This window comes from Seriola dumerili, unplaced genomic scaffold (assembly GCF_002260705.1).
Source record: "Seriola dumerili isolate Sdu_G_001 unplaced genomic scaffold, Sdu_1.0 BDQW01001850.1, whole genome shotgun sequence".
Taxonomy (NCBI): Eukaryota; Metazoa; Chordata; class Actinopteri; order Carangiformes; family Carangidae; genus Seriola; species Seriola dumerili.
In genome coordinates this window covers 58757-83254 of record NW_019176105.1, presented here as the reverse complement: position 1 = coordinate 83254, position 24498 = coordinate 58757, and the positions used below count along the sequence as shown (strand labels likewise).

At 39.8% G+C, this 24498-nt stretch overlaps 1 protein-coding gene across 1 annotated transcript in view; it reads left to right on the top strand.

Moving 5' to 3' along the window:
* The window catches only part of LOC111239080 (glucosidase 2 subunit beta-like), a 120346-nt gene that overhangs the window by 74163 nt on the left and 21685 nt on the right, over positions 1–24498 (top strand). Inside the window, exons 11-12 of the mRNA XM_022768848.1 lie at positions 4666–4735; positions 7006–7095. Of these exons, the coding sequence (XP_022624569.1) occupies positions 4666–4735; positions 7006–7095 (160 nt within the window). The remainder of the gene's footprint in view (positions 1–4665; positions 4736–7005; positions 7096–24498) is intronic.

Below are 24498 nucleotides of genomic sequence, written 5' to 3'. Positions count from 1 at the left end.
AATAAATGCCAATCACAGTTTTCCCAGAACCCAAGCTGACGTCTTCAAGACTCCGCAACCTGAAAATTTACAATGGTGAATTGGGTATTACTTACAAATGTATGAAAAAAGAGTGGCAAATCCAAAGATTTGTAAAGCTGAAATCATTATTTCTATTTGCCAAATCACTGCCTTAATCACGTTAAATTGTTTAGTTTCTTGTCAGTTTAGTAATCGACTAATTGTTCCAGCACTAATTCAATCCCTCATGCATGATGTTTACTGTCATGTGTAACCAGTAAGGCCTGAGTGATTGATCCTGTCAGTCAAAACTGGTGTAAGGCGATTATAGTAAATATATATGTATATGTATGTATGTATGCATGTAAAACATTACAATTGAAACATCTGACCGTCTTCTAATGAGTATATCACATTAAGTGCGGTCACTGATGCTCGCCATTTACAGTATTGGGTTATATAATTTCCTATAAAAGCAGTTATGCGCTGAATGGACCCATTCTTAATTTCAGTGCGTCCTAGCCGTGGTGCTGTGCTTGTCCTTCAACCAGTGTGGATAAAAAAGAGAGTTGCAGGAGAGTGTGGGAGAATGAATACAAACTGAGTCAGTCACAGGGCTATGAATTGCACTGATGGTTCAAAACATGATGCTATTTCTGCCAGCTACTGTTATTCACTCACCTCTAATACAATCAGACACTCCAACACAACGATTATGCAGGGGGCGAGATTGACCTCTTCTCAACTCCCAGCAGCCTGTGCTACAGTTTCAGAATCATTTATGAGATTTGGACGGATCAAAAGAGAAACATAAGGAAATGGAAGTATAACCTTGTGCTCCAGTTAAATGTTTGTTTGATGTTTATTCTTTGTGTTTGAAAGTGCTGTTTATAAGATTGGAATGCAAATCATTTTCTATCATGTAACACCTCTTTTATTACCTTTGTTGGGTTTATTTTTGATAACATAGCTCCTTTTAAGAAAATAAGAGTCATTTGCACCTCAGGGTGTTCATGTTCAATGCCAGCAGGTGGCTGTTAATGCTATTGCCAACCCTATTGACGGTATCTGAAACGCCTCTTGTTCATTGTTACAGCCTGCGTTAAACATTTCATTACACGAATATTCAACCTATATTTTATCCCTCCCCACTCCCCCACTCTCTGCAGTCAGAACAAGTTCGTCAGTTCAGGAGAAAAACTGAGGGAAATGGAGAAAATGGAGCTGGAGAGAGGGAGGTGATGGTGACAGGAAGACTCTGAGGAGCTCATGCTGAAAATATTGAAGACGAAGAGAATGTTAAAAGTCAAAATGCAAAGAAAAAAGGGGATGATGGATTGCGGCGAATAAAAGGGTTATGAAGGAAAGTGAATAGGAACCAGTGTGGAAGCTTGAGCACGCTGCCAGTCTTTATTTTAAAGTACAGCCTTTTGCAGACAACAAAGCAAACTCCTACATGTGCCTGTTAGTTGACATAATCTTGCTAAAGGTGTCTGTTGCTTGTGTGAGTGTGAGGTTCAAGGGTGGCCTCACTGCGTTGCCTTTGTTTTGTTAAGCATGGACGCGACGCACACTGCACCGACTCCCAGGCTTCTTTTCTTAGAGCTGCAGAGAAATTGCCTTGCTTATTGATCCATTCGCATGTAAACAGAGCATCTCCGGTCTCCGGCTCAAGGTATGTATGCACAGGAGATTTCCGGCAGAAGATGGCATATACTATACAGTGTATTCCTCCTCTTTCTATTTTTGTACGCGGCCTCTCTGATTTAACAACCCTCTTGATAGCGTCTTGGGCTAAAAACGAAGTACACTACACTTCCTGAGGAGTAAAATGTTATTCACTGGTCAGTTTTGCCTCAGTGTGAAATCATTTGTCTTACATTTTTTATATGAATATCCCCAAATTGCAGACATTGTTTTTTTTGGGGTTTTTTTTCAGTATAAAAAAAGCCATTTTTTTCTTTTTGCACGACAATAAACAATTGTTAGGATCTGATTATTGAAGTGAGCTATTATGCTAATTGTGTTTAATATGCACACTAACAAAAGATGTAGCATGTACACACAGAAAACAGGCTCACACAGTTAATTTGTGCTTGCTCTGATTGTGAAGCCATGACATCCATTGACCGTATGACCGATAATCTAATCCTTGCAGTCATTAGACCATAAGCATGAGGTCTTTTTGGTACATTGTACATCGGCCTCAGGTTATGTCGGCCTGACTGGTGCAGAGACCATTCGAGAGGCTTTACTCGCCCTGTGTTCCCTGCTCTGGGTACTTCTGTACGCCTGGCTGCTCTCCCTGAGTCTCTCTCTTCCTGCCTCAGCCCCCACCACACCCCCACCCCCACCCTCACCGTCACCACTCTCTCCATATATGACTGGGCTGCTGCAAGGGGTCAAATGTCACCCACTTGGGATTCTGCGTCTCCTTTTGTCATTGCTGAGCCTGATGATTGGTGTGTCTGTGTATGAGAGAGAGAGAGAGAGAGAGAGGGAGAGAGAGAAATAGGGCAAGAGAAGGAATCTGAGAGTATGCAAGAGAGGGTTGGTAAGAACATTCTTGTGTGTATGACTGTGATTTTTCTGAAGGAGTTTGAGGGGATCGGGGGTGGGTTAGGGACAGATCTCCCCTTCTTGGTGCTATAAAAATAGCCATTACAGCATGGAAAATCACAGCTTGCCTCTTGGACACACCACATCTGTACTAGGTTCGGCAAGAAATAGGTGCTGGGGGAATTGTGTGTGTGGGGGGGGTATCTTTATGGGCAACCAGCTGAGACCACATGCAAGGAACATGCTAATTGGTATTCAGGCCAGGGCTGTGACAGCTTCCCACACAGTCCTTACTGCATACACATTTCTTTCTGTTGCCACGGCGCCGGGCCCCGGCGAGAGTTTCCTCAACGACAGAGACGAACCTGTCCACTTCCACAAACCCCAGCAAATCCCCAGGTCCGTCAGCACGAGACAATTAATCCGGAGTCTTTTCTGCCTCTCTATTTTCTGCCATCGTCTCTGTCTTCAGTGTTTCCGGACCCTTTTTTGTTCGTGTTTAATTCTGCAGTGAGACACGCTGTGGTCGACATGGTTCACTCACAAAACGATTCTATTATGCTTTTACTGTGGTGTCAGCCACTTTTGAAATGTGATCCACAACAGATAATCAATGACTTAATGGGATGTCTCTCTTAATAAGAATGGACATGTGTTTTGCATATTTTTGATATAGATGAGCTGTTTTTGATAAAATGCATATATTGAATGTTAATGTCTCTCAGCATATATGGGCATGGTGGCTATTTCAAAACATTTTGATTTGACAAATATCTAACTGGGATTGCAAGATTGTCCATTTGGATAAATTTGTGTCTTTGGGTCTGTGTGCAGGTATTACCCACGGCACTATTAATTCACATTAAGCCAGATGGGGTATGATGTGGATTTTAGGAATGTAATACTTTGGTAGCTCATAATAATGAATAAATAAACAAAAGTTATTATAATATCAACTAGAGCTAGAAATAGTTTTTTTTATTATTATCAATCAATCTGTCCAAAGTCTGTTGATTATTTTGATGATTTTGAATTGTTAGTCTATAAAATGTCAAAAAATAGTAAAAAAAAATTCCCATCATACTTTCACAGATCTTCAGGTCACATCTGCAGACAGTAAATTTAGTTTGACCATTAGTGTAACACCTAAAGATTTTCAGTTTTCGGTGACACGGTAACAGATCCTGGAAATGCTGGAATCAGAACATATTTTGCCTCTCTGGTGATGAAGGTCTTAAAGATGCACCAATCACAATTTCTATATCAACAATAGATACAATGACAACACTGTAATATGATATTTCCTTCAGCGGTTGTTGAAAACCAAAATGGAGCTAAAGAGTGAATATTGGGATTAAATTCATCAAGTGGCTAAGAGCACGGCTCAAAATTAATACTAATGTTACCTCATATCTGCTGGATGTAAATACGCAACAGTTTATAAGGTAATAGTATGTAAATATTGTATTTACAGCTTGTTCTGCTGCTTAAAACTAGCCAAGAAATAGCTGCTTTAATCACAATCAAATGTGGAAGTTATTGTTGATAAACCCTCTGTTGATCAGCGATTAATCAACAAATGGTTTCAAAACTAATACCAACAGATGCATAAACTCTTTATATATATTTTATATATTCAAACAGCATTGTACAGTACATATACACTATTGCTCACAGTTCCTTTACAGTTACAGTTTTCATTTTCTTTGCAGTTCTTCTTACCTGTCAGAATTACTTGAAAGAATGTTGAAGCTTTCTAGTTTTCCACTGGAGTCTGACATCTTGTCATATGAGGAACATACTAGTATTACAAAAGGGAGACAAACGCATCATCGCTATGGTCACCTCTGCTGCACTCACACTCCCTCTGACTTCTCTCCCAGTCTTGGTTAACACAATTGTCAGTGTGAAAAAACTAATAAGCCTGTGGGTCTTTCGGCAGTAACCACACCTGGAAATAGAATTTTTCTGTTTATATGCAGCTTTGCTCCTCTCCCAGTCCTAGATATAACAGCCTATATTGAGATCCCACTGTTTGGCAACACGCTGCTGTTGAGATGCAACAACTCCGCATTGTTAAATTGTCTGACCTTTTGTTTTGTCTAGCTGCAAACTGGGAGGCTACCAATCTGAAGAAAGTAGAAGAAGCCTATGATACAGTCAACATGGAAATAAGGTAAGGGAAAGATAACAGAGAAACAGCAGCGGAGGTTTGCTCCCATTGTCACGTGTCTTGTGGGTAAATCATCAACATTTGCGACTTTGTGTGGACTATGCATTTGCTTCTCACATTGCTGTTGTAAGCAGGGTGGCATGGTATGTAACTAGGCCTTAAAATAGACTCCATCAGTAGTGAGGAAAGCTGCACAGTAATGAATTTGCACTGTGTGATACCTAAGGCTAATTTTAATGAAGAAAAACAAACGCTATCGGTTGCCTACTGTGCTCTGGTGGGTAGGCCTGTTAACTTGGTTTGAGCTGAAGACTCCCTGCATGAGTATGAATCATCCAAACTTTTGTGGCATTTTTTAAAAGACAGACATGGCATACATGAGTGACAAGTGACAAATGATTTTGTATTAATAGTAAAAAAAAAAAAAAAAAAATGACCTCTTGTCACACCAAATTAGCTACATACTTATATTTCCATCCAGAAAATATTTCAGCCTGTAATATGGTATTAGGACATTTAACTGACTCTATAGCATCCTGCTCAACCTCTAACTACTTCCTAACATTACAGTCACACTCCAACATGCTTACAACAGGTGAGAGGAAAAAAAGGCCTGAGCAGGTTTGGATGAGAATTCCTGTTACATGCTTTTTCTCCCTCTCAAATGTTTTCACAGAGCTCTGAGCCAGCCAGCAATAGCTGATAAGTAGCTACTGGGGCCCTTAGGCCCACAAACTGTTCATTACAGTAGGGAGAAAGGAGAGCCAACCACAGAGATGGCAGTTACCAAAAGGTCAAGATTTACCCCCCTAAACAAATGCCAGCATGAGGAGGAAAGAGATCTGGCATGACTTCAGTTGCTCTATTTCTTCATTGTCCACCTTGCTCCGATGGCTCCTGGTCAAATTACTCACCATCAGTTATGCATGCTGGAGCTCTAGATATGTTTTTGTCTCCCCCCATGTTCTCTTCAGGCCATGTCCTTTATCAGTATATAGACAGCAGTGTGCTAGGGCCTTTGTGTTTTCATACCTTTTGGAAGTGGAAAGAAATTAACGTCCCTCCCATAGTAGTCCATACCTTTTTATTCCTTTAGCATGCTGTAAAGGGCAATTTCTGGAAAAATTGACTCTGTGCACGAGTGTTATGACCCCTGCCCTACTGAGAATAACATGCACACACAGTTACGCAACCTGCATTGCTTTTCTCGACCCTGAATCATCCCCCTGTGCTACACTACCTTATCAACCTCAAGCGGAACAATCACCCTCCCTAAACATTTGTTAACCCCATTAGCAATTCTGGGTTATGAATATGATAATAAGGGCCCATGCACCGTTAGAGATAGGGCTCAGTTTCCTTATTTGTGATTAGTGAAGAAAAGCAGCCCTCACCAGCTCAGATAATTGGACACACTGCATAGAAATGGGCTTTAAAGGGCCACCTCATCAACATACTATCCAAGAAGTCAGTCACTGAAAGCAGAAAAGAAGATAAAGCTGCATTGTCAGCACAGTTAGGAGTCATCCAGGAGTTATTAATGCCGCTTGTCACCTCTAACAAATGGCTCACATCCAACACATTCAAAAACAAATGTTGTTTTCACGCAAAAAGGAACATTTTTGTTGTTATTCTGCAGATTTTGTACTAAAACCATTAAATAAATTTAATTTAGGCTTACTTTAAAACATATAAGGACCATCCACACCATGAGCAATAACTATAACATCATCTATAACAAAAAAAAAATCCATAATGATGAATGTTAACGTTCTGTAAACAGAAGGGCCAAGCATGCACTGTGTCAGAGCATAACACAATACACTTACCAGTGATTCCAAGGGTGAGCCTAATGATTGCATCCCAGATGTCCTTAGTCTTGTTAGCGTCTTTATAAATACTATTTAATTCATCACACATGGGTGGGTTTTTTGGACCTCAGTGATGACTCTCTCCAATGTCATCTGCCATGCTGAACATGACATGTTGAGCTGTCAGCCAGGTGGGTGCATGCTTGCTTTGTCGGACTGCAGGTCCAGATGATGGGCTGGCAGACAGCGGCGATGCTGTGTATTGACCCAGTACCGTTACTATGAAAGAGCAGAACACACGCTCTGCCTGTGAGAACGATTTTTAAAACGATAAAATGTTGTTGTTGGTGTGGACGTCCCTTTACATTTAACTGTAACTGTTTCTCTCTCAAAATCTTGCATGGTTTCACAAATTCAAAAAACTGTGCTCCCAATCATATATATTTATTTTTGTTTCCCCAGTGATCTGCGGAAGAAGTTGGCCATAGATTATGGACCAGATTGGGAGTTTCTGTTTTTGAACGGCCAGTGTTACAAGCTGAAAGTATATGAGTAAGTACTGACAGGCTTTTCATCACTTTTTGATTTATATGCTTATTTTTTCCTGGCATTAATATGGAATTTAGTCCTAAAATGTGTGGTTGAATACAACACACACAAACAGAAAAATACATTTTCTTGTTTTTGATAGTGAATTGTTAAAGCTTTTCATAGTTATACGCACTCTCAATAATGGAAATCATGGAAAGCAATTACTTGTGCAACAGCCGAGCTCTGCAGGAAGCCATAAAACTCAATGGATAGAAAAGTAAAACAGTTTTAAAGATCACAAAATCAATATGTTAACTAGAAACTGGAATCCATCTTATTTTGTGCAACTGTACTAAAACAAATTCTATCTGTAGCAAATGTGAACCATCTCAGTTAAGATCCACCATTTAAAGTTGATAATTTGTGAGCTCCAAGTCACCCTGGAGAAGCCAAGCAGCTAAATCAACTAAATTTAATCAACAGAATGAGCTTCTTTTACTCTCTCCCGCTGCATCCCTATGGCCCCTGCTGGGGTAGAATCTGTTCTCCTCAGGATTGCTTGCCAGCTGGAGCTTTAGAAGCCTGTGGGTGGTTGCAGTTTTGAAAGAAAATTATCTGAGATCTGCACTGCAAATACATTTTTTTCAGATATCCTTGGAATCAGTGGTTTTCCCATGCCCTTGTACACCAGTGTGATTTGTTTGCTTAGTTTGCCATTTATGAGGCAAAATCTGGAGGAAAGGAAAGTTGCACTTCTTGTACTGAGACCAGAAACTTAAACCAGAAAAATGTATTTGTCTTGTTACTGTAGACAGTATTAGATAACAACACTGCACCTTGGTTATGAGAAACTTAAATGTCGTGATGTGGGGCTTCTGTGATAATCATTCTCATTTACTTCTTGAAAAGAAAGACTTAAATGAAAAATTCACATGTGGGGGAGAGCTATACAAGTTTCAGATCCATCAAACAATGCCAACAATAATGGATGAATATAGAATAAACAATTGAACCCCGCCCCCATGCAATGATTGGCCAATCATAACTGAGCAACCATAACCAGGCATGGCGGGTCATATGAGTGTTGTGTTTTTATAAAACCAAAAACATGGGAGCAAAATTTTGAGGAATGGATTAAACGTCTGCAAATGTTAGCATGTCCAGCTAACTAGCTTACTGTCTACAGTGGTAACTGGATCATTATTTTCAAGGCCAAGCAGCTTATCATTTGCTAAATAAGTTGTGGGGTTACAGGTTACATTACAAAAAGCCTTGTTCACAACAGAACATCCACAGTGCAGTATTTCCCTCCTGTATGGTTTCTGGATGCTAGCAGAACTGCATCTTGACAGGTGATGACACATTCACTAAAAGGGTATCCTGGTAACTGCAGTATGTAGTTTTGCAAACAAGTTAACCTCACCAAACCGAAATGTTTCAGCCGTGAATGGCTGTGGCACAGGCTCTAATAAATAACATTCTTGTCAGTTTAATCCAATTCCTCCAAGCTGTATCAAGTTAGGGTATTTCTCTCAATCTCACACACTCAGCCTTTTGCACAGAAACACATACTGTGCTCTGTTACCTTTCTCTCCCTGGCCTATTGGCATCATACACTCCATGTTATTTTTTATTCTTCAAATCACTGAAGAGCACAATATTCACTAGTGTCAACTCAGTTGAAGGTCCTTTGACCTACCAGCACCCTCTCAGCAATGTACCAGTTCCCCTCCCTGCCCCCCTTTATTCTTGCCATTCGCCTTGAACCGTGATCCTGAAAAGACATGACATTGACAGACACATAAACCAACGGCTTTCTATAGCACTCCCTCCCATGCCCTCGAGTAGCGAACTAGCAGAGCTACAGTTCCTCCCCAGTAATGGAACAGAATCGCACACTTCTCTCTCCAGCTTCTTCATCATCGGTTGAAACCATCTTACATCCGCCCTCCCTGGTGTTTAGATCTCTCACGTTTGATTAAATTGCTCCCTCTGATTTTTTTCCTTGAGTGGCAGCCAATATCGGGAAAAAATGCCTGGAGTCATAAAAGTTTCCCGAGCTGAAGCACTGCCTGTCTTTAATATAACTAATAGCTGTGCATTATTTAAATGAATGGAATTCAACTGGTGCTGGTGTGGGGTGTGGTAGGAAAAAGATTTCATATTGAACCAGTTGAGGAACATGTGGTGGGACTGACACATGGAGCAACTTGATATATTGGAAGATGCACAGGAACTGGATTTGGTCCTATTTACTCTTATATACCAAAGGCCAAACTTGTTAATCTTGAAAGTGCGTTTCATTTCTATCTGACGGTGTCAGCTGAGATTTCTACTTTTGTCTTTGCAAAGGAGGATTCGCCTCTCTGCACCTCTTTGTTGAGTTATTTCCTCAGCCTTGCTTGTGCCTTGCCTCATGATGGTGTGCAAACTGAGGCTCGAAGCTTTCTGTTGTTTGTCCAGGGAAAAATATAATTACTTTGATTTCAAAGGGGGAAACAGCCTTTTGTTGTTGAACACTTTCAAGTAGAATGATTAACGGCAAGATGAGAAGCTAAACGCTGTGTAGTAGTACTCTGCACATTGCCTTCTCATCAGTTTCTCTAAAGACCATAAACAACATGAATAAAAGCTAAGAGAGGAGTCTTGTTTTTGGTGCATTATCATTTAATGGCATTTATTTCTATATTTTCATGTACGTCTTTCCATTCCATTCTAGCCCGAGTTACCTTTTTTATTTTTTTATTTTTACATTGCTGTACCTCACAGTGAAGCAATTGAAGCTCACCTACAAAAAAAATGCACCCATTAAAAATCCATGTACTTCCCCTGAAATGGTCTTTAGGGTGCTGGTGGGCTCTTATCACGAGTCGGGAATTTAAAACGCGGGCTCCTGCCAGTGAATCAGAAATAAGCTTGGCAATTCAGTCAACACAGCCTGGCACAGCATGAAGGAAGACACCCTATAATGAGTTCTCAGAGGCGGAGTCCCTACCTACAGCAGAGTCTAATATTCCTCCTGTGGATTTGTTGACACTCCTCAAAGCAACTTAAATCGAAGGGCCGTGATTTATGCAAGACTGTCAGGTCAGATTGACTCAGCCTCCGCTCTCGTGTCATTAGAAAGTACAGCACTTCAGTGAGTCATGCCCGCCACAGTGGTTCAGCTTTGACAGAGAAGAGAGAAGGATAACGCAGCACAAGTGACACTTCCAACTGTCTGTAGAACATCACATGGCCTTAACAGTGCACTGGGTTCTTCTAGGGAAGAAAGAGACTCCATCAGGCTAGCCTAGAGGGAGCTGTTTCAAATTGGATATAAACCACAGCAAGGCGGGTGGTGTGGAGCCCTAGATGCGTCTGCTGACTGCGGTGAGAGTAACATGGAAATGAAGAGCCATATATGTGGTAGATTTCATAACAGCTGTGCCATGAATAATATCTAGCTGCAAATAGGGGTTGACAGGACCACTGGGATCTTTAGAGAGTATGTTATTTGCATTCTGCCTGTGTGGATGGCAAGTATTTGTCAGAAATTGAAACATTTCAGCAAATTTCTTGCTGGTAATGACGTTATTAAGAGCATCTGCTGCGTCAGTTTTTTCCTGAAAATGAAAAAAAAAAGTTGCTAAAAGAAGAAATTAGCTTTCAATGTTAATGCAATTTAACAGTCATTCACCATGCCCAGTTTCAACACGAGGGCCTTTTGCTATTAGAAATTGATGTAATGCCAAAAAGAAAAGGAGACTAACAGCTAACAACAGACAAATGCATGCATGCGCACAAATGAAATGAAAACCTTGTTTGCCCTGGTTTATCAAAGGGACAGAAAGGCAGAAGCCCTGGATAACCATAATTGGAATGCTGTTAAAATAAGTGGTTGTGCTGCAGTAGCTGCTTATGCAAGTCCATGCCTTAGAGCATGAGCACTTTTTCACACCCAGTAGCTTTCAAATTATGATAGATGTGGCACAGACACTGTTGTTAAATTAAAGCATGAAATTTAACATTACTCTTAATCAGCTGCTCATGCAATTAATTAACTTCAAAAGGTCACGTTTGGTCATTTGTCAATAAGAGAGGGGGGCAGAAAGATTGCATTAATCTGCTTTATAGCATGCATTATGTAGAGTCAAGGAAAATCTGACTTGCTTAAAGAAAATAAAGCTGGCAAAGTTTTATAATTTTCTTATTGTCAACAAATCCTATTAAATGACCCAAAACAACAATGTCTTAGTCTGTCTGTCCTGTTTGTTGCTCTCTGCCATAAGCCCAGTGGTTCCAAATGAAGACATTCATCTTTAAAGGTAGACCACGTATGCATACTTTCATTTAACACAGAAGAAATTATATAACAGTTTCTTAAAACAGCCACACACTGTAATTTACTCAAACAGGTGTAAATAGAGCATTTGTTGGGGACTGTTTTCAGCCAGGGATTTAGTGTGCTAGCGAGTATTTGCAGCAGCAGGACTCAAAATAAACATGACAACAATGGAGATCTATGGCACAGAGGAAGAAGCTATATCAGGCTTTGGCTACACAGATAATACTTGTTTGTAGAATCACTCAGTTGTTGGGTTTGTTCTTTTAATTGGAAGAGATAGAATATTACCAGACTTTTTCTTTTGGAAAAAAATCCCCTTTAAGGTCCTTTCAAAGCTCATTTTACATAATCATTAATAATTATTTTACATATGGAAGAAAACTCTACAGAGAAACTTCCATGACTGTGGTCAGAATTGAAGCACCAAAGGCCAAATATCCTGACAGTTTGTTCCTAGTGTTGGTCAAGCTCTAAAGATGCTTCCTCCTACATGTCCCTATAATGCAATTAACAGTTTTTCATTAGGTCCTGTCTACCTGAAAAACACCACATTCCCCAGTTTGTAATGAATGCTTTTCATCAAGTGTTTGGATTCCAGGCCCAAGCCCCTACTGTGTGTTTGTGTGTGCAGTGTCTCTGGTGTGAGGTATTTATTTGTAAAACTTGATATATTTGCAAAATTGGGAAAAGACGTGTTCCTCCTAATGTTTCCTCGAAGCCATGTTGAAAAGCAGTCAGTTAATCTTCCTGTTGAATCACTACCTCCATCACCCGATTGTGATTCAACAAAGCCTTCGGCTGTCTAAGATGCTGGTCCCTTCCTGCGGGCAACTGAACTAGTGGAGATTCTGCCCAGTTCACAGCAGGGTTGGCCATCTGAAGTAGCAGGAGTTTTCCGTTGGTCCAGTAGACCAGTGGGCTTGGCAGTGAGTGTATGTGTGTCTGGCGGGGTCATATAATAATATCTCATCAGTCTTTGTTATCCTGACAACTTCATGGCTGAAAAAAATGGGCAGTGAGCAGAGTATCTGTGGGTTGGTTGTGCTGAAACAGCGGGTCAACTTTTCATATCTGGTTTAAACCCAGCTTGTCACAGCACACCGGGACTTCCTGCGTCTGAGTCAGAATGAGGTGAATTAGAGCCAAGTTAATCATTTTTATTTTGGCCATTCTTGTCCTACTTTGTTAGCACTATTATATACTAGTGTGCTTTAGTCAGAGAGTAGATAACCTTCCAAAACACCAAACATAGCCACCAAAACATCGGCTGCAATTATGTTTAATTTCCTCTGCATGGAGGTAACCAGCAGTGGAGCCCCGCCTGTGTTATGTGTGCCTGGGTCAGCTTGGCAGAGCAGGCAGGTACCTGTGCCGGCTTGGACAAAAGGTTTTCATATATAGGATCTAGTTTGTGGGATTTAAACTGGAAGACTCGTCTCATACACATTACAGTGCTTCCTGTCAGGTTCATGTCTAATGAACCTGACATCTAATGAGTGCCGAGATTTCCTGCTGTCGCCATGGTTGGTGTCATTATACATAGACAGTTATGAGAGCCACATCTACCTTCATAACGTAACAGCTCTTTCCCTTAATTTGGAGAACTGTAGCCTTTACAAATAACAATATAATAATATAATAATATAAAAATAAATATATAATAACATGTGTTGGTCAGTGCAAGAAACATTGCTTATGTCATGAGAGTATTATATGATTCAGTTGGAGAAACATTCGTTTGAGGTGAGGTTATTATCTTTAACGAAAACTATTGAAATGAAAAAAACTATATGTGAAAAAAAAAATTTCATTAACTAAAAATAAAAATGAGGCTTTACAATTGAAATCTAAATGGGATGTGATGCTAGCCCATCGTCATGGCAGTGGCGAACGTCAGGAGAGTCTCATTTGGGTTTACCTTATATACGACTGTGACATAGATAAGAGCGAGATGTTTTGACAGGAAAACAAATACGCTGTCTGACATCGTACTGATATGTTCAGGATCAACACAATTATGACTTCAAATAATAAATTAGCAATATATCCTCAACACAACATAAACATAATCTAGTCACAATTATGTTTCCTACAAAACATATTTGTTGTAGCAGTTTAGTTGAATAGAAACATGATGAGAGAGGGTTGCCTAGCCGCTACCCTTCCCTTAAGTTTTGTACAGTATTTGGGGCCAAGTGACGCTGTTTGATTTAAATAGGTTTGACCTGAAACAGACAATGAAATCATCCATAGGTTTAAGATAGAGACCCGGGAGAGAATCAAGCCTAAAGTAAAAATCAATAATCTCCAAAAGAGAGAAAGCAAAGTGTCTTGGTGTATAAAAATTAGAATCCCAGTGTTATGCAATGTTTATATTATATTTCTTTTCTTGCTATGTCTCACCTACAGTTCCTGCTGTGACAACTTGAACCTCCTAGTGAGTTCAACAAAATTTATCTCATCTAATCAAAACTAATATAATCTAATTCAGCGAATATAAGAATTTCAGTGAAAGTGTAATTACTATCCATACAGATGTATTGTTTTTTTTTCTACAGGATCAATTATAATGAGTAGTTTTACATAAATCATGTATCTCTGCAATGTTTGACACGAATTTTAACCTACAACCCACTTATGGACAGTTTTAAGTCAAAGGTTTCAGTTTCTGGAAAGTGGCGTTCACCACATTTTGCATCTGCAGGTAAAGTAGACTGGCATGCTCTTATTTTTAACAATGACATGCAATAGAGTGCAGTCTCTATAATAATACATACAGAAGAACACACTTTATTCTGCGCCCTGTAAGACATTAGGTATTTGTATTTGCTGAAGAGTTTGTGGTTACATTAGCATAGCTGTGATAGTTCTGATCTACCAACCTGTTACCCTGAGCATTTGCATTGAAATGGGGTTGAGACTCTTACTGGAGTGGCGATGGCTCGGTGTAAATTGGAGCAAATTATTGAAATGGATCACTCCCATCAATTTACTACAGCAAAACACCTGTAATTGAGAGTGATATTTAACAGCCAGAGGGACCACATCTTAACCTCTCACCCTGAGAGAGACATATCTGATGTGTTGTTCAGATGTTCAACAGGCAGGCAGGGACAGAAAATATGACCGCTTCCCATAACTTCATCTCATCATCTGACATTTGAAAGGTAGTAATGTTCAAATGGAGATATTTACATCCTATTCCGAAGTCATATTGAGGAATAGAAACAGTAGTCATAATGGTGTTATCTCATCACCTTTAGACCAGAGGGCAGGATACTTGAATATGAATTGACAAAACCTGTATAAACCCTTGATTTACCACAGTCTGGCTCACTACATTCACTGTCTTATGTCACATGTTAGATTTTATATTTGTATTGATGCTGCTCTTATTACAGGGTTTGGGTGTCGGCCATATGTGACCAATCTACATTGGTTGGATGCTGTTGACAAATCGAACAATATACTACTGTTACATCCGTCTAAACATAAAGGAATGTTGGTATATAAACATTTCCACTTATAGTTTGACAGAAAACTCTTAACTTAAGGCCATTGTACAATTTCCAGACCTTTTAGCCACATGTCGTAATCTTCTTCAGTGGATGAAATTTACAAGTATTCACTGGATGGCAATGGAGATGGCTCAGTTGTCATCATGTAACCTCAGTATATTAAATCTGTTATCTCCATGACAACTGGCAAAACTCCAGCTGCTGATGAAGATCTCAAGATATGGTTGACCTTGTGTTAAGATCATTTTGTCAAATGATTATTCCTAAGAAAATAAAATGAACTTTCATGCTCATCTCCAGATATAGTTAGGAAGTGATACGTAGATGCAGCCTCAATGTTTATTTATGCATAACCAAAAGTATGTGGACATGCAAAAATTACAGCCATAGGTAATGTTGAACATTGAACAAGTTTTTTGAACCTGGCTGCAAGGATTTTCTCCCATTCAGCACAGGCCAAAAGCATGTCGACATGAGTATCCACAATTTCTCCACTGTGCCTTTTAAGTTCCTTCATAATCTTTACTACATATATTATATGGGTCTGGACAGACATGGATGTAAACTGCATTTCGTTGGAGGATCCATACAACCGAAAGGCGATAATTCTAGTTCACTTTTAATGTGGGAACTCTAATTATCACCTTAAGTTATGTTGAAGTAGATTTCCTAACACTTTTTATTGTTAAGAGCCGCTTTTTTACACCTTCGAGGAGGAAAAGTGTAAAATATTATTTTCAGCCAACTTGCTCCACACCTACGAAGCATCCTTTACATTCTGCTCCATATTATTGTTAATCACTTTATGGGAAAGGTCCCTCTAGGCATGTCAAAGAATAAAGCCCAATGATTCTTTTCTTTAAGGTCAGTGAAAATTTATCTGAAAAGCTTATGGCATCTTTGCAGTTATGTAGCTGCCACTCATAAAATTAATGAAATGGTATTAACACAAAAAATATGATCTAATTACCAGCCACGACAGAGGGGCTGAGATTGTTTTCACCTTGTGTGTGTGTGTGTGTGTGTGTCTGTCTGTGTGTGCATGTGGATGTGTGTGTGTCTGTCACCATGGCAAAATGTGGTTCTGAAGACACCAACTGTAGTAGGAACTACCACAGAGGCAGTTTCTCAGTACTTTCACAGGTGTTTACGCGTCTGTCTGTGGACAGATTTTGTGTTACAACTCTGCAGGATGCAGCTACAAAACTTAACAAGGTGTGTAGTTCTAAGTGCAGTTCTAAATCGAAACTTAGCGTTTAAAGGGGTAGTAGGGGGGTAGGAAGTAGGGAAGGGACCACTGGCACCCCGCTTTATGCTCCTAACCCACATTGGTGTGTGAAGCCTCAGATCACTGTATCTCAGTTTCAGCCATTCCCATCCACTCTGAGACACAAGGTAAAGCTAGAGACCATATTGCACTAAAATCACACCAGAAATGACGCCTGTCAACGCGTTGACGTTCCGAGCCATAAGTACTCAGTAGTTAATACTACATTATTAGCAGCCATATTTTTTTTCACCTTGTGAGACTGTGTGTGTGTGAGTGTGTGTGTGTGTCTGTCATCATAGCACAGAGCCAGTTTTGAGCGCTTTGGCAGATGTTTATATATCTGTCTGTCTAAGTACAGATTTTGTGAGTGCAATAGCGTCATAGCTGTGCAGTCACAAAATCTTACAGGTGTGTAGTTGAGATCAAAGCGAACATCGAGTTTGAGGGTGGGTGTGGTCAGGTCCATGAATGCTGACTACTCATGTAATAATGTTGGGTGTTGCGGCCGGCGTTTGCTCTCTAGTTGTACTGTATTCCTTCAGTTTATAACAATTAAAAGAACATGTAACAAACATAGATATTTATGTGCATGGGATTTTATTTTCGAAGTGCAATTCCACAGTTCAGTTCAATGTATTTGGAGAGATTTTAAAGACCCATACGGACCAGCTGTTGTCCCTTAGTTCCTATCATATCTTCCATATGCCTCAACCTTCACCTATTTTGAGAAGAAAATAGCAATAATAATGTAACATCTTGAGAGATGACAGGGAGAATGCAGCTTTAAATGATCTGCCAGAGGCTATTTGACTCATTTCCCTTAGTGAGTGGCTCTAAAAACTAAATTGGCTTCAAGTTTGGCTTGTTTTGTTTCCCATTTTTCGCATATAAATGGAGGCATCTTTTCAGGGAGAGAGGCTCTTTCACTCTGTGTTTTTTTTTTTTTCCTGGGTAATTTGTGTGGGAAAGAGGTCTCTGCTGTGCATTCACTTTCCCTCTTCTTGTTGCTTCACAGAAAGCATAATAAGATAAAAAAAAAAAAGAAAAAAATGTATATATGATATACGTAAATCAACCTTGTGCATTGAATCTCAGCTTTGCATAAAGATTTTCAAGGCCAAAATATGATGAGCTGTCAGGAAAGCAAACTTCAATCAGACTCATAGTAAAAACAGCGTATAGCATTTTATTCAGACTTGAATTTGTGGTCCGCCATGTGGAAAATGAAGGTAAACTGAAAAATGGCCTACTTTGAGTATGTCTTCTTTTTAACTGGCTCTAGAAGTAAGAACTGGCACTGGGTTGAGCTGCCAGCAAACTCTCAACTCAACTACCAAGTGAAAGGAATTGCACTTACTCAACCCCACAGTGATAATGATGTCATTTTAAATAGTCCACCTAATATAAGGTTATACTGTTGAAATTTGATTCCATAATTGCACTTGAGGCCTGATGAGCTGACCATTCAAATTTTAGAATCACTAAAAGTGCAGCTGTCATCACAGCTGTACTTTTTTATACTTTTAATGTGGGAGAGCGATCCAAACACTGCAGAACTTTCTCTCCATAAAGACATAAATCAAAGTGCCTCGCTCCCACCTTCATTTCCCACAGTAGGTTGCTCTTATATTAAATACACTCCTGGAAAAATGTCCTCTGTATTAAGGCGAAGCTTTTTTTCCATAAAATAGAAATAGGCTTGCTCTTATTACATAATGAAAGGACAGTAACAACAGTTATAACAATACAGTGATTATAAGTAATGGTGTAATAAAGGTTGAACTGAAAAGCATTAAATCCCTGACTGTAATATATTGAGCAGATAAAGCTAGGTGTGCTTACTAATCATATACAGTACATTTATGCAGTTGGATTTAAATGTTTAGTACCTATACATTAGTTCAGGGCCATACTGTTTGTACTGGCCTTCTAGATCTGTACTGAATACACTACCTACCTTTGTTGTACTGTTATTTGAACAAAGGACTAAACTTTTGAATTATATCTTCTATTTTATTAATCTTTCTTAACAGAACTTTCAACTTTAGTGTGTGTCAGATGGGAACTCTATACTGCAATATTTTGATTGAAGGCATTTAAAATATATTAATACTGAGTCATCCATATTTCTGCAAAAAAAAAAAAAAAAAAAACATATTGAAAGCACACACATAAATCCACTTCTAATTTTCAGATGTCACATTGATTCACTGTAAAATAAAAGAAAATCATTGCAAGCTAAACTAGTGAAACGGCAGCAAAATCCGAAAAGAGAAAGCCACAAACAAGCGCAATAAAATATGTTGTGGCATGACTAGCTCTGCATTTTTGTAAGTTTGACTCAAACAGAAAAAAAAAACTCACCTCATCAGCACTTATCTGAGTTTAGTCCAGGGAATGCCCTTTTCCAGGTGCCCATTTTATTCTTATCCAGTGTGTTCAAAGACGGTACACAGTGTGCAGTGCACGTTTCACTATAAGGGCTGTAATCCATACTAGGTGTTTGTTGTCCGTTTGATGGGTCAGTATGTACTTTTATGAGACATAGGATTGAGACACTCACAGAATAGGTATTGCTATGGTAGTATGGCCAGTTGTAACCTGTAACAAGGGTGCAGTCGCTTCAGCAAGGTGTAGACTTGTGGGCTTGGGGCTCAAAGATGGATCTGCTGATTAAAGGACAGACAGGCAGTGTCGCCGCCAGCGATTTTGGGCCCTGTGAGATGTCACATTGGGCCCCACCATCCCACCACAACAGGCCACGCTAACCCTGAAGATAATACTGCATGCAGCATTCTGCATACAGTACAGTGGAATTCACTATTTGATGCAAGACCTCCTATGAGAAGATCCACCTATCCACACCTCTTAAACTCACTGACTGATGCGTTTTCTTTTGTGTGTTTAAACCTTAAAAATGAAGCTGATGTGGTTTTACAGGGGGGATATGTGCGGGACTTTTTCTTAGCTGGGTGCAGTGACATCCTGGCTGCCAGGCTAGGCTAGCTGTTTCCCCCTGTTTCCAGTCTTTGTGCTAAGCTAAGCTGCATGGCTGCTGACTGTAGCTTCATATTCATCTAATAGAATGAGGAATGGAATCAGTCTTCTTAACAAAAAAAAAAAAGGACAACTAATAGTTGTAAATATCATACTCTCTTCAGTACACACACTGTGCTGCATTTTACTAGTTGGAGCACCAGTAACACAGAGACAAAAGAGCCAGACAGATTGTCCTCCCCAAATGATCAGTACATGAATTTAATTTATTTTCCATTAAAATTAGCCAGATGTTATTTGCACATATTGCTCCTGCTGGTAAATGTTTCTTTGTTTTTCTGTAAATGTGACCGTTATTAGCGTTTAATTGTAAACACCTTGTGCACTGCTCGAAAAAGGTGCTAAAGCAATTAATTGTTATCTCTCACAATTACTCATAGCTCAGCAGAAAGAGAGGCTTATTTATTTTGGAGTTTGTAACACTTTGTGTCTATGGTGTAATTCAGCAACATCTTTGAAACAATGACATAAATGCTTTTGTAGACAAGAATATTACCTTGCCTGACCTGCAGTATTTACAGCCTAAATTATGAAATTTTATATTAATACATGCATGCAAATATAGGGTTGTATTTTCTTTTCTTATTTATAGGTGACAAAATAATGTAAATCTTACAGTATCACGAACAACATGATGGCTTCATAAATACAGTATTAAAGCGCCTAGAGTGTAAACTGTTATGCAATGTCGACGCTACTTTGTTTATTGAAAGCCGTTGTGTTGATAAATGTGTTACCTGCGTTTGGCCTCGAAGCTATCAAGATAAAGTGTTGGTTTTCCATAAAGTTTGCGACTAAACAATTAACCACGTCACTGTATATTGCTGAGTCACCTTTGACCTCTGGCATGCCAGCCCAAGTGTACACAGTGTTACCTGTAAACCAATTAGCTGGTGTTGACGTTACTGCAGTTTGCAGTGTCACCCTCAGTGAACTCCACCCACGCCGTCACATAGCAGTCTAGTGGGAGAAGGGCTTAATTGCCCTCTCTCTCTCCTTCTCCCTCTCTTGACTCAATCTCAGGACTTCAGAATAAATATGCTTATCTTTTTTTTTTCCTGTGTAGCCCCAGTGAACACTAGTTGGGTGACTGTGTCTGAACTGTAAATTCTAGTTTATCACAACGTATACATACATTTTATAATGTTCATTCGTCTTCATGCTCCATGACAAGTGAGCAAGATTGCTAATTTGTGTGTGTTCATAAAGACTTAATATAAGTTTCATAACACACCGTAAGAATCGTTTCATGTGTGTGTAAATCATTAAATATGATTACAACTGTTACATTATGTTATTAATCATTCATCTACTCTTGACACGAGTAACTGACGCATCACAGGAAGTTATAGTTTCTTCGTAAGTACATTAATAATCACTTAAAGATGTCCTCATATCTTTTTTTAGCTACAGAGTAACATTATGGTAGCGTTAAAAAATTATTACGTCTTCATACAATGACTAAAAATGCTACAAATAGAGGAGTTAATTTGTTACCAGTCTGTGTAATATCTTACATTAATAGCGATTTTTAGAAGACTGGGATGAGGTTTAAGTTTGCGTTTTATACTTAATTCCATTATCTTAAATTCCAAACAATTTGCCATAGTTGTAGTTTAGCTCCAGAAACCAGCAGATTTATGAGTGAACTAAAGCAGCAGTCCGGTGAAGCAGTGAAGTATGAAATACTGCCTGAGGGCCTAAGTGGTTGCATCTAAGATATTTATTCTGTAACCGTGTACCTTTCTGGCTTTAGAACACCTGCCAAAGATTGACACAGTGGTACCAACTTATTATGGCTAGTGTCAGTGCTGCATTGTCAGATAGTGACAGATTGAATGTGGGGAACAGAAAGACACCCAACGTGGAGTTCAGGACCCGAATGGGAGGATCACTGTAGTCATTTTTGATCTGCTGCTCATCGTAGCCTTCTAATTATTGTCAAAGGTTTAATCAGTCAGACGCAGCAGGATTTATCTTCTTGTCTCTTTCTTTCTTATCCTTTGTATCCTCCGCCTGGTGTCCCCCTTGTCGCACGTCATCATCTGTCATATTTGCGGCCTGTTCAGTTGGTGATTCATATGCACAGCGTCAGTACCAGCGCACTCTGATTCCCTCCCACTCTCCTTTGCGCACTTTTATTGCTTTTTATCCTTCCGTCGTTTCCTTTCCTCTGATTTTGTCTCTGTTCTCCTGGCTGTTTCTTTGCCTTATATTTCCATCGCTGTCAGTCTCTTCTCTTCAAAGCCTTTGTCACCGCCCGTCCATCTCAGCGGATATTTCCTCCTTCGTGTCACACTGTGCTCACTTGCAAAGGATAGCTGGGGACAGTTTGTGTAAATGTACTCGTTTGACCTTTCTGCAGTGTCCCATTTATGTAATGGAGGCGACAGAATGTGAAGTGTCTGTCTTGGAGACAGACAGCTAATCAACCTGCACCTCCATCCGCATGTTGGGCTCGGCATTTCTAATCTCTCTTAACTTTTTTTTTTTTTTTTTTTAACCATCGACACATTTTCTGTGTTGCCTTGCCTGCTTTTGTTTTCTCACAAGCTGCCACATGGAGGCGAGCATCCAAGGTCAGATCACAGTGCCCCCGCACACAAATAGCCTAGCTTCTTTTTTTTTTTTCCCTGCATGTGTGTATGTGCAGTGCTGGCGTGTCAGCAAAAGTGGGCAGGGATGAATGGCTTTGCCTTGAGGGTAAAAGAGAGGGTGATAGAGAGGGGGAGAAAGGTACAGACATACAGGGGTACTCCCTTATGGGACGCAGTTGATTGCTTTTTCACTGCGTTACCCCTTTTTCCTTCCCCCCTTCCTCTCCTCAGTATCCCTCTGTCTATCAGGTGCCATCTGTTTCTGGGCTCAGATGAGGATGTTTGTTGTTGCTGAAACACCTGCTTTACAAACTTAATGAATCTAGTGGCTTGTATAAGGAACAATAAAGCAAGTGTCGAGAGAGAATTCTGATTTATTTATTTTATTATTCTTTTCTTGAGTATGGGAGGTTATTTGGCTAACATGACATTGTTTAATTTGGCATTTGATTGTGCTTTTAAGGGTTCTGGTTGAGAAATCGTGTTAAAAATTTGGACCAAAGCACTGATGAGTTTCAGTTTCTATTTCAAACTCCATGCAGCAGTTATGTAAGTTCTCTCAGGTACTTCAGGTGTGGGTGTCCTGCTAACTTATAATGTGATGATGGAGCTGACTGAGGGTGTTGAGTGTCCTTGACAAGGTCAAGGCCAGCTGTGAAGAAACCTTTAACCAATTCTTAGCTCCTCTTGTATTCTGAAGATAGGAACAAGACGAAGAGTTTACAGCCATGCTAGCGGCTCTGTGAGGCTGTACTTAGGCACAGTGTTGGTTTGATGATGGTGATAAATGAGAGGTCAGAGGACCGCTAAAATCTTCATTCATCCTGGGGGGGACATGAATGCCTGCATCAAATTTCATGGCAATCCATCCAGTAGTTACTGAGATATTTTAGTCTGGACCAAGTGATGAACCAACCGACCAGCAGATAAACGTTGCCAGCAGAATATCTAAAAAATATATAGATTGAGGATAAAGTAGTAGAGCACAAATAAATATGAAAACAGCCCAGCAGGAACCTTGCTGCACAGTGTCAGATTCCTTGGAGGGGCAATGGATTCTCAATAGGCTTAGTCATGGTGAGACGCATTTAATTCTACTCTGAGCTATACTGCTTACTCTGCAGTCAAAGAAGATGCTTCTGTTATTTTTTTTTCCGTGGCCTTATATCTGGTGGATGGGGGCAGGGGCATCCCCATCAAAACATACAGTAGACATGAACCAATAAGTGAGAGTCTCCCAGATGAGAGGCATTTAATACAATTCACAAACAAGCGCATGAGCAAAAGATCTCGGCAGCCAATCACTTACATCTCTCCCACTATCTCCCTTTCTCTGATGTTCATCATTTTCTTTTCTTTCATCTTGCTTTTTTCTCATACAGCTTTTGATCCCCCCCGCACCTCCCGGCCCACATCTACTTACGCCACAGCCATTTTTTTTCCCTCCACCCTGGATTTTCTCCCCGTCTCTATCTCTCTGGCTCTCGTGGTTGTCTAGGTATCCTCTGCTCTTTTATAACAGTCAGTGTAATGGTTCAAATGTCAAGGAAAAAAGCTTGGCTGCCTTTTCGCCCCTGTCGGTTTCACCATCAAGGTCTTTGATCAGTTTGTTACTGGAGCTAGTGATCGTGCTTGTGCTCCAGCACTATGCCCAGCAAGTACATTAGTGATGGTCTGTGCTAATTGCTAACTCCTCCATACTCCTCTTTGCCTTGGTGGAGGAGCTGTGGGTGGCAGTATAACTGGTAGCTCCTTGTCAATCTTCTGTCCCAGTAGGTAGCCACTGAGCCTAGACAGTGTCTCACTGTTCAATAATTCTGCTTAGTAAAACACTGCTATGGTACTTCACTGTCTATATTCACCGTACTTTTCTTGTCTGCATTTGAATATTGTATTAACAGTTTTTTAAACCTGCATGGACTGATTTTTTGGCCACTTGGGGGAGCAGAAACAAGCTGTAAACACACCACTGACATATTACTACCATATAAATTGTTAGGGCTAATGTATTAGCAGACGGTATTTACACATCCAGCAGATACACAGCGACATTAGCATTCATTTGGAGTCATGTTTTTGTCTTGGCTTAATGTTCTATTATGCTAACCAGCAAGTCGCTAACTTTTGTCAAGTGTGTGCCGTAAAACCAAAACAATGAGCTGAAATGACGCCAAAGACTTCCCTAGAGATGGGGGGGTACTGCTAATTCTGTGACGCATTTCACATTACACCTGATCTTTTGATCTATCGTTGATATAAACATTTTCCATAGAGCAGCTTTAATATAAATACATAACATTTTCAATAGGGATCCCATAAGACCAAGTTATGGGCTGAGTCTGACATTTTACAATTGGAAAAATAAATCTGACAGTGTTCCCTCATGGGCAAACTATGCAACTGTTTCTAAATTACCTAAAAAATGTTTGGCATTTCTATAGTGTATTTTTTCAGTACTTTATTCCAGCTGGATAATACACTCATAACAACAATTCTGTGCTATATGCTGATGTATTTTTGTTGAGCTTTAGTTTTTCATCAAAGAGCAAGAAAGCACAATTGAGCTATTATGAGGTATAGTAAAAGCACCATGGATTAAAATCTTGTGTACCATTTTCTCATTGTTGGCATTATGTTTTCCTTTTCCTTTTGCAG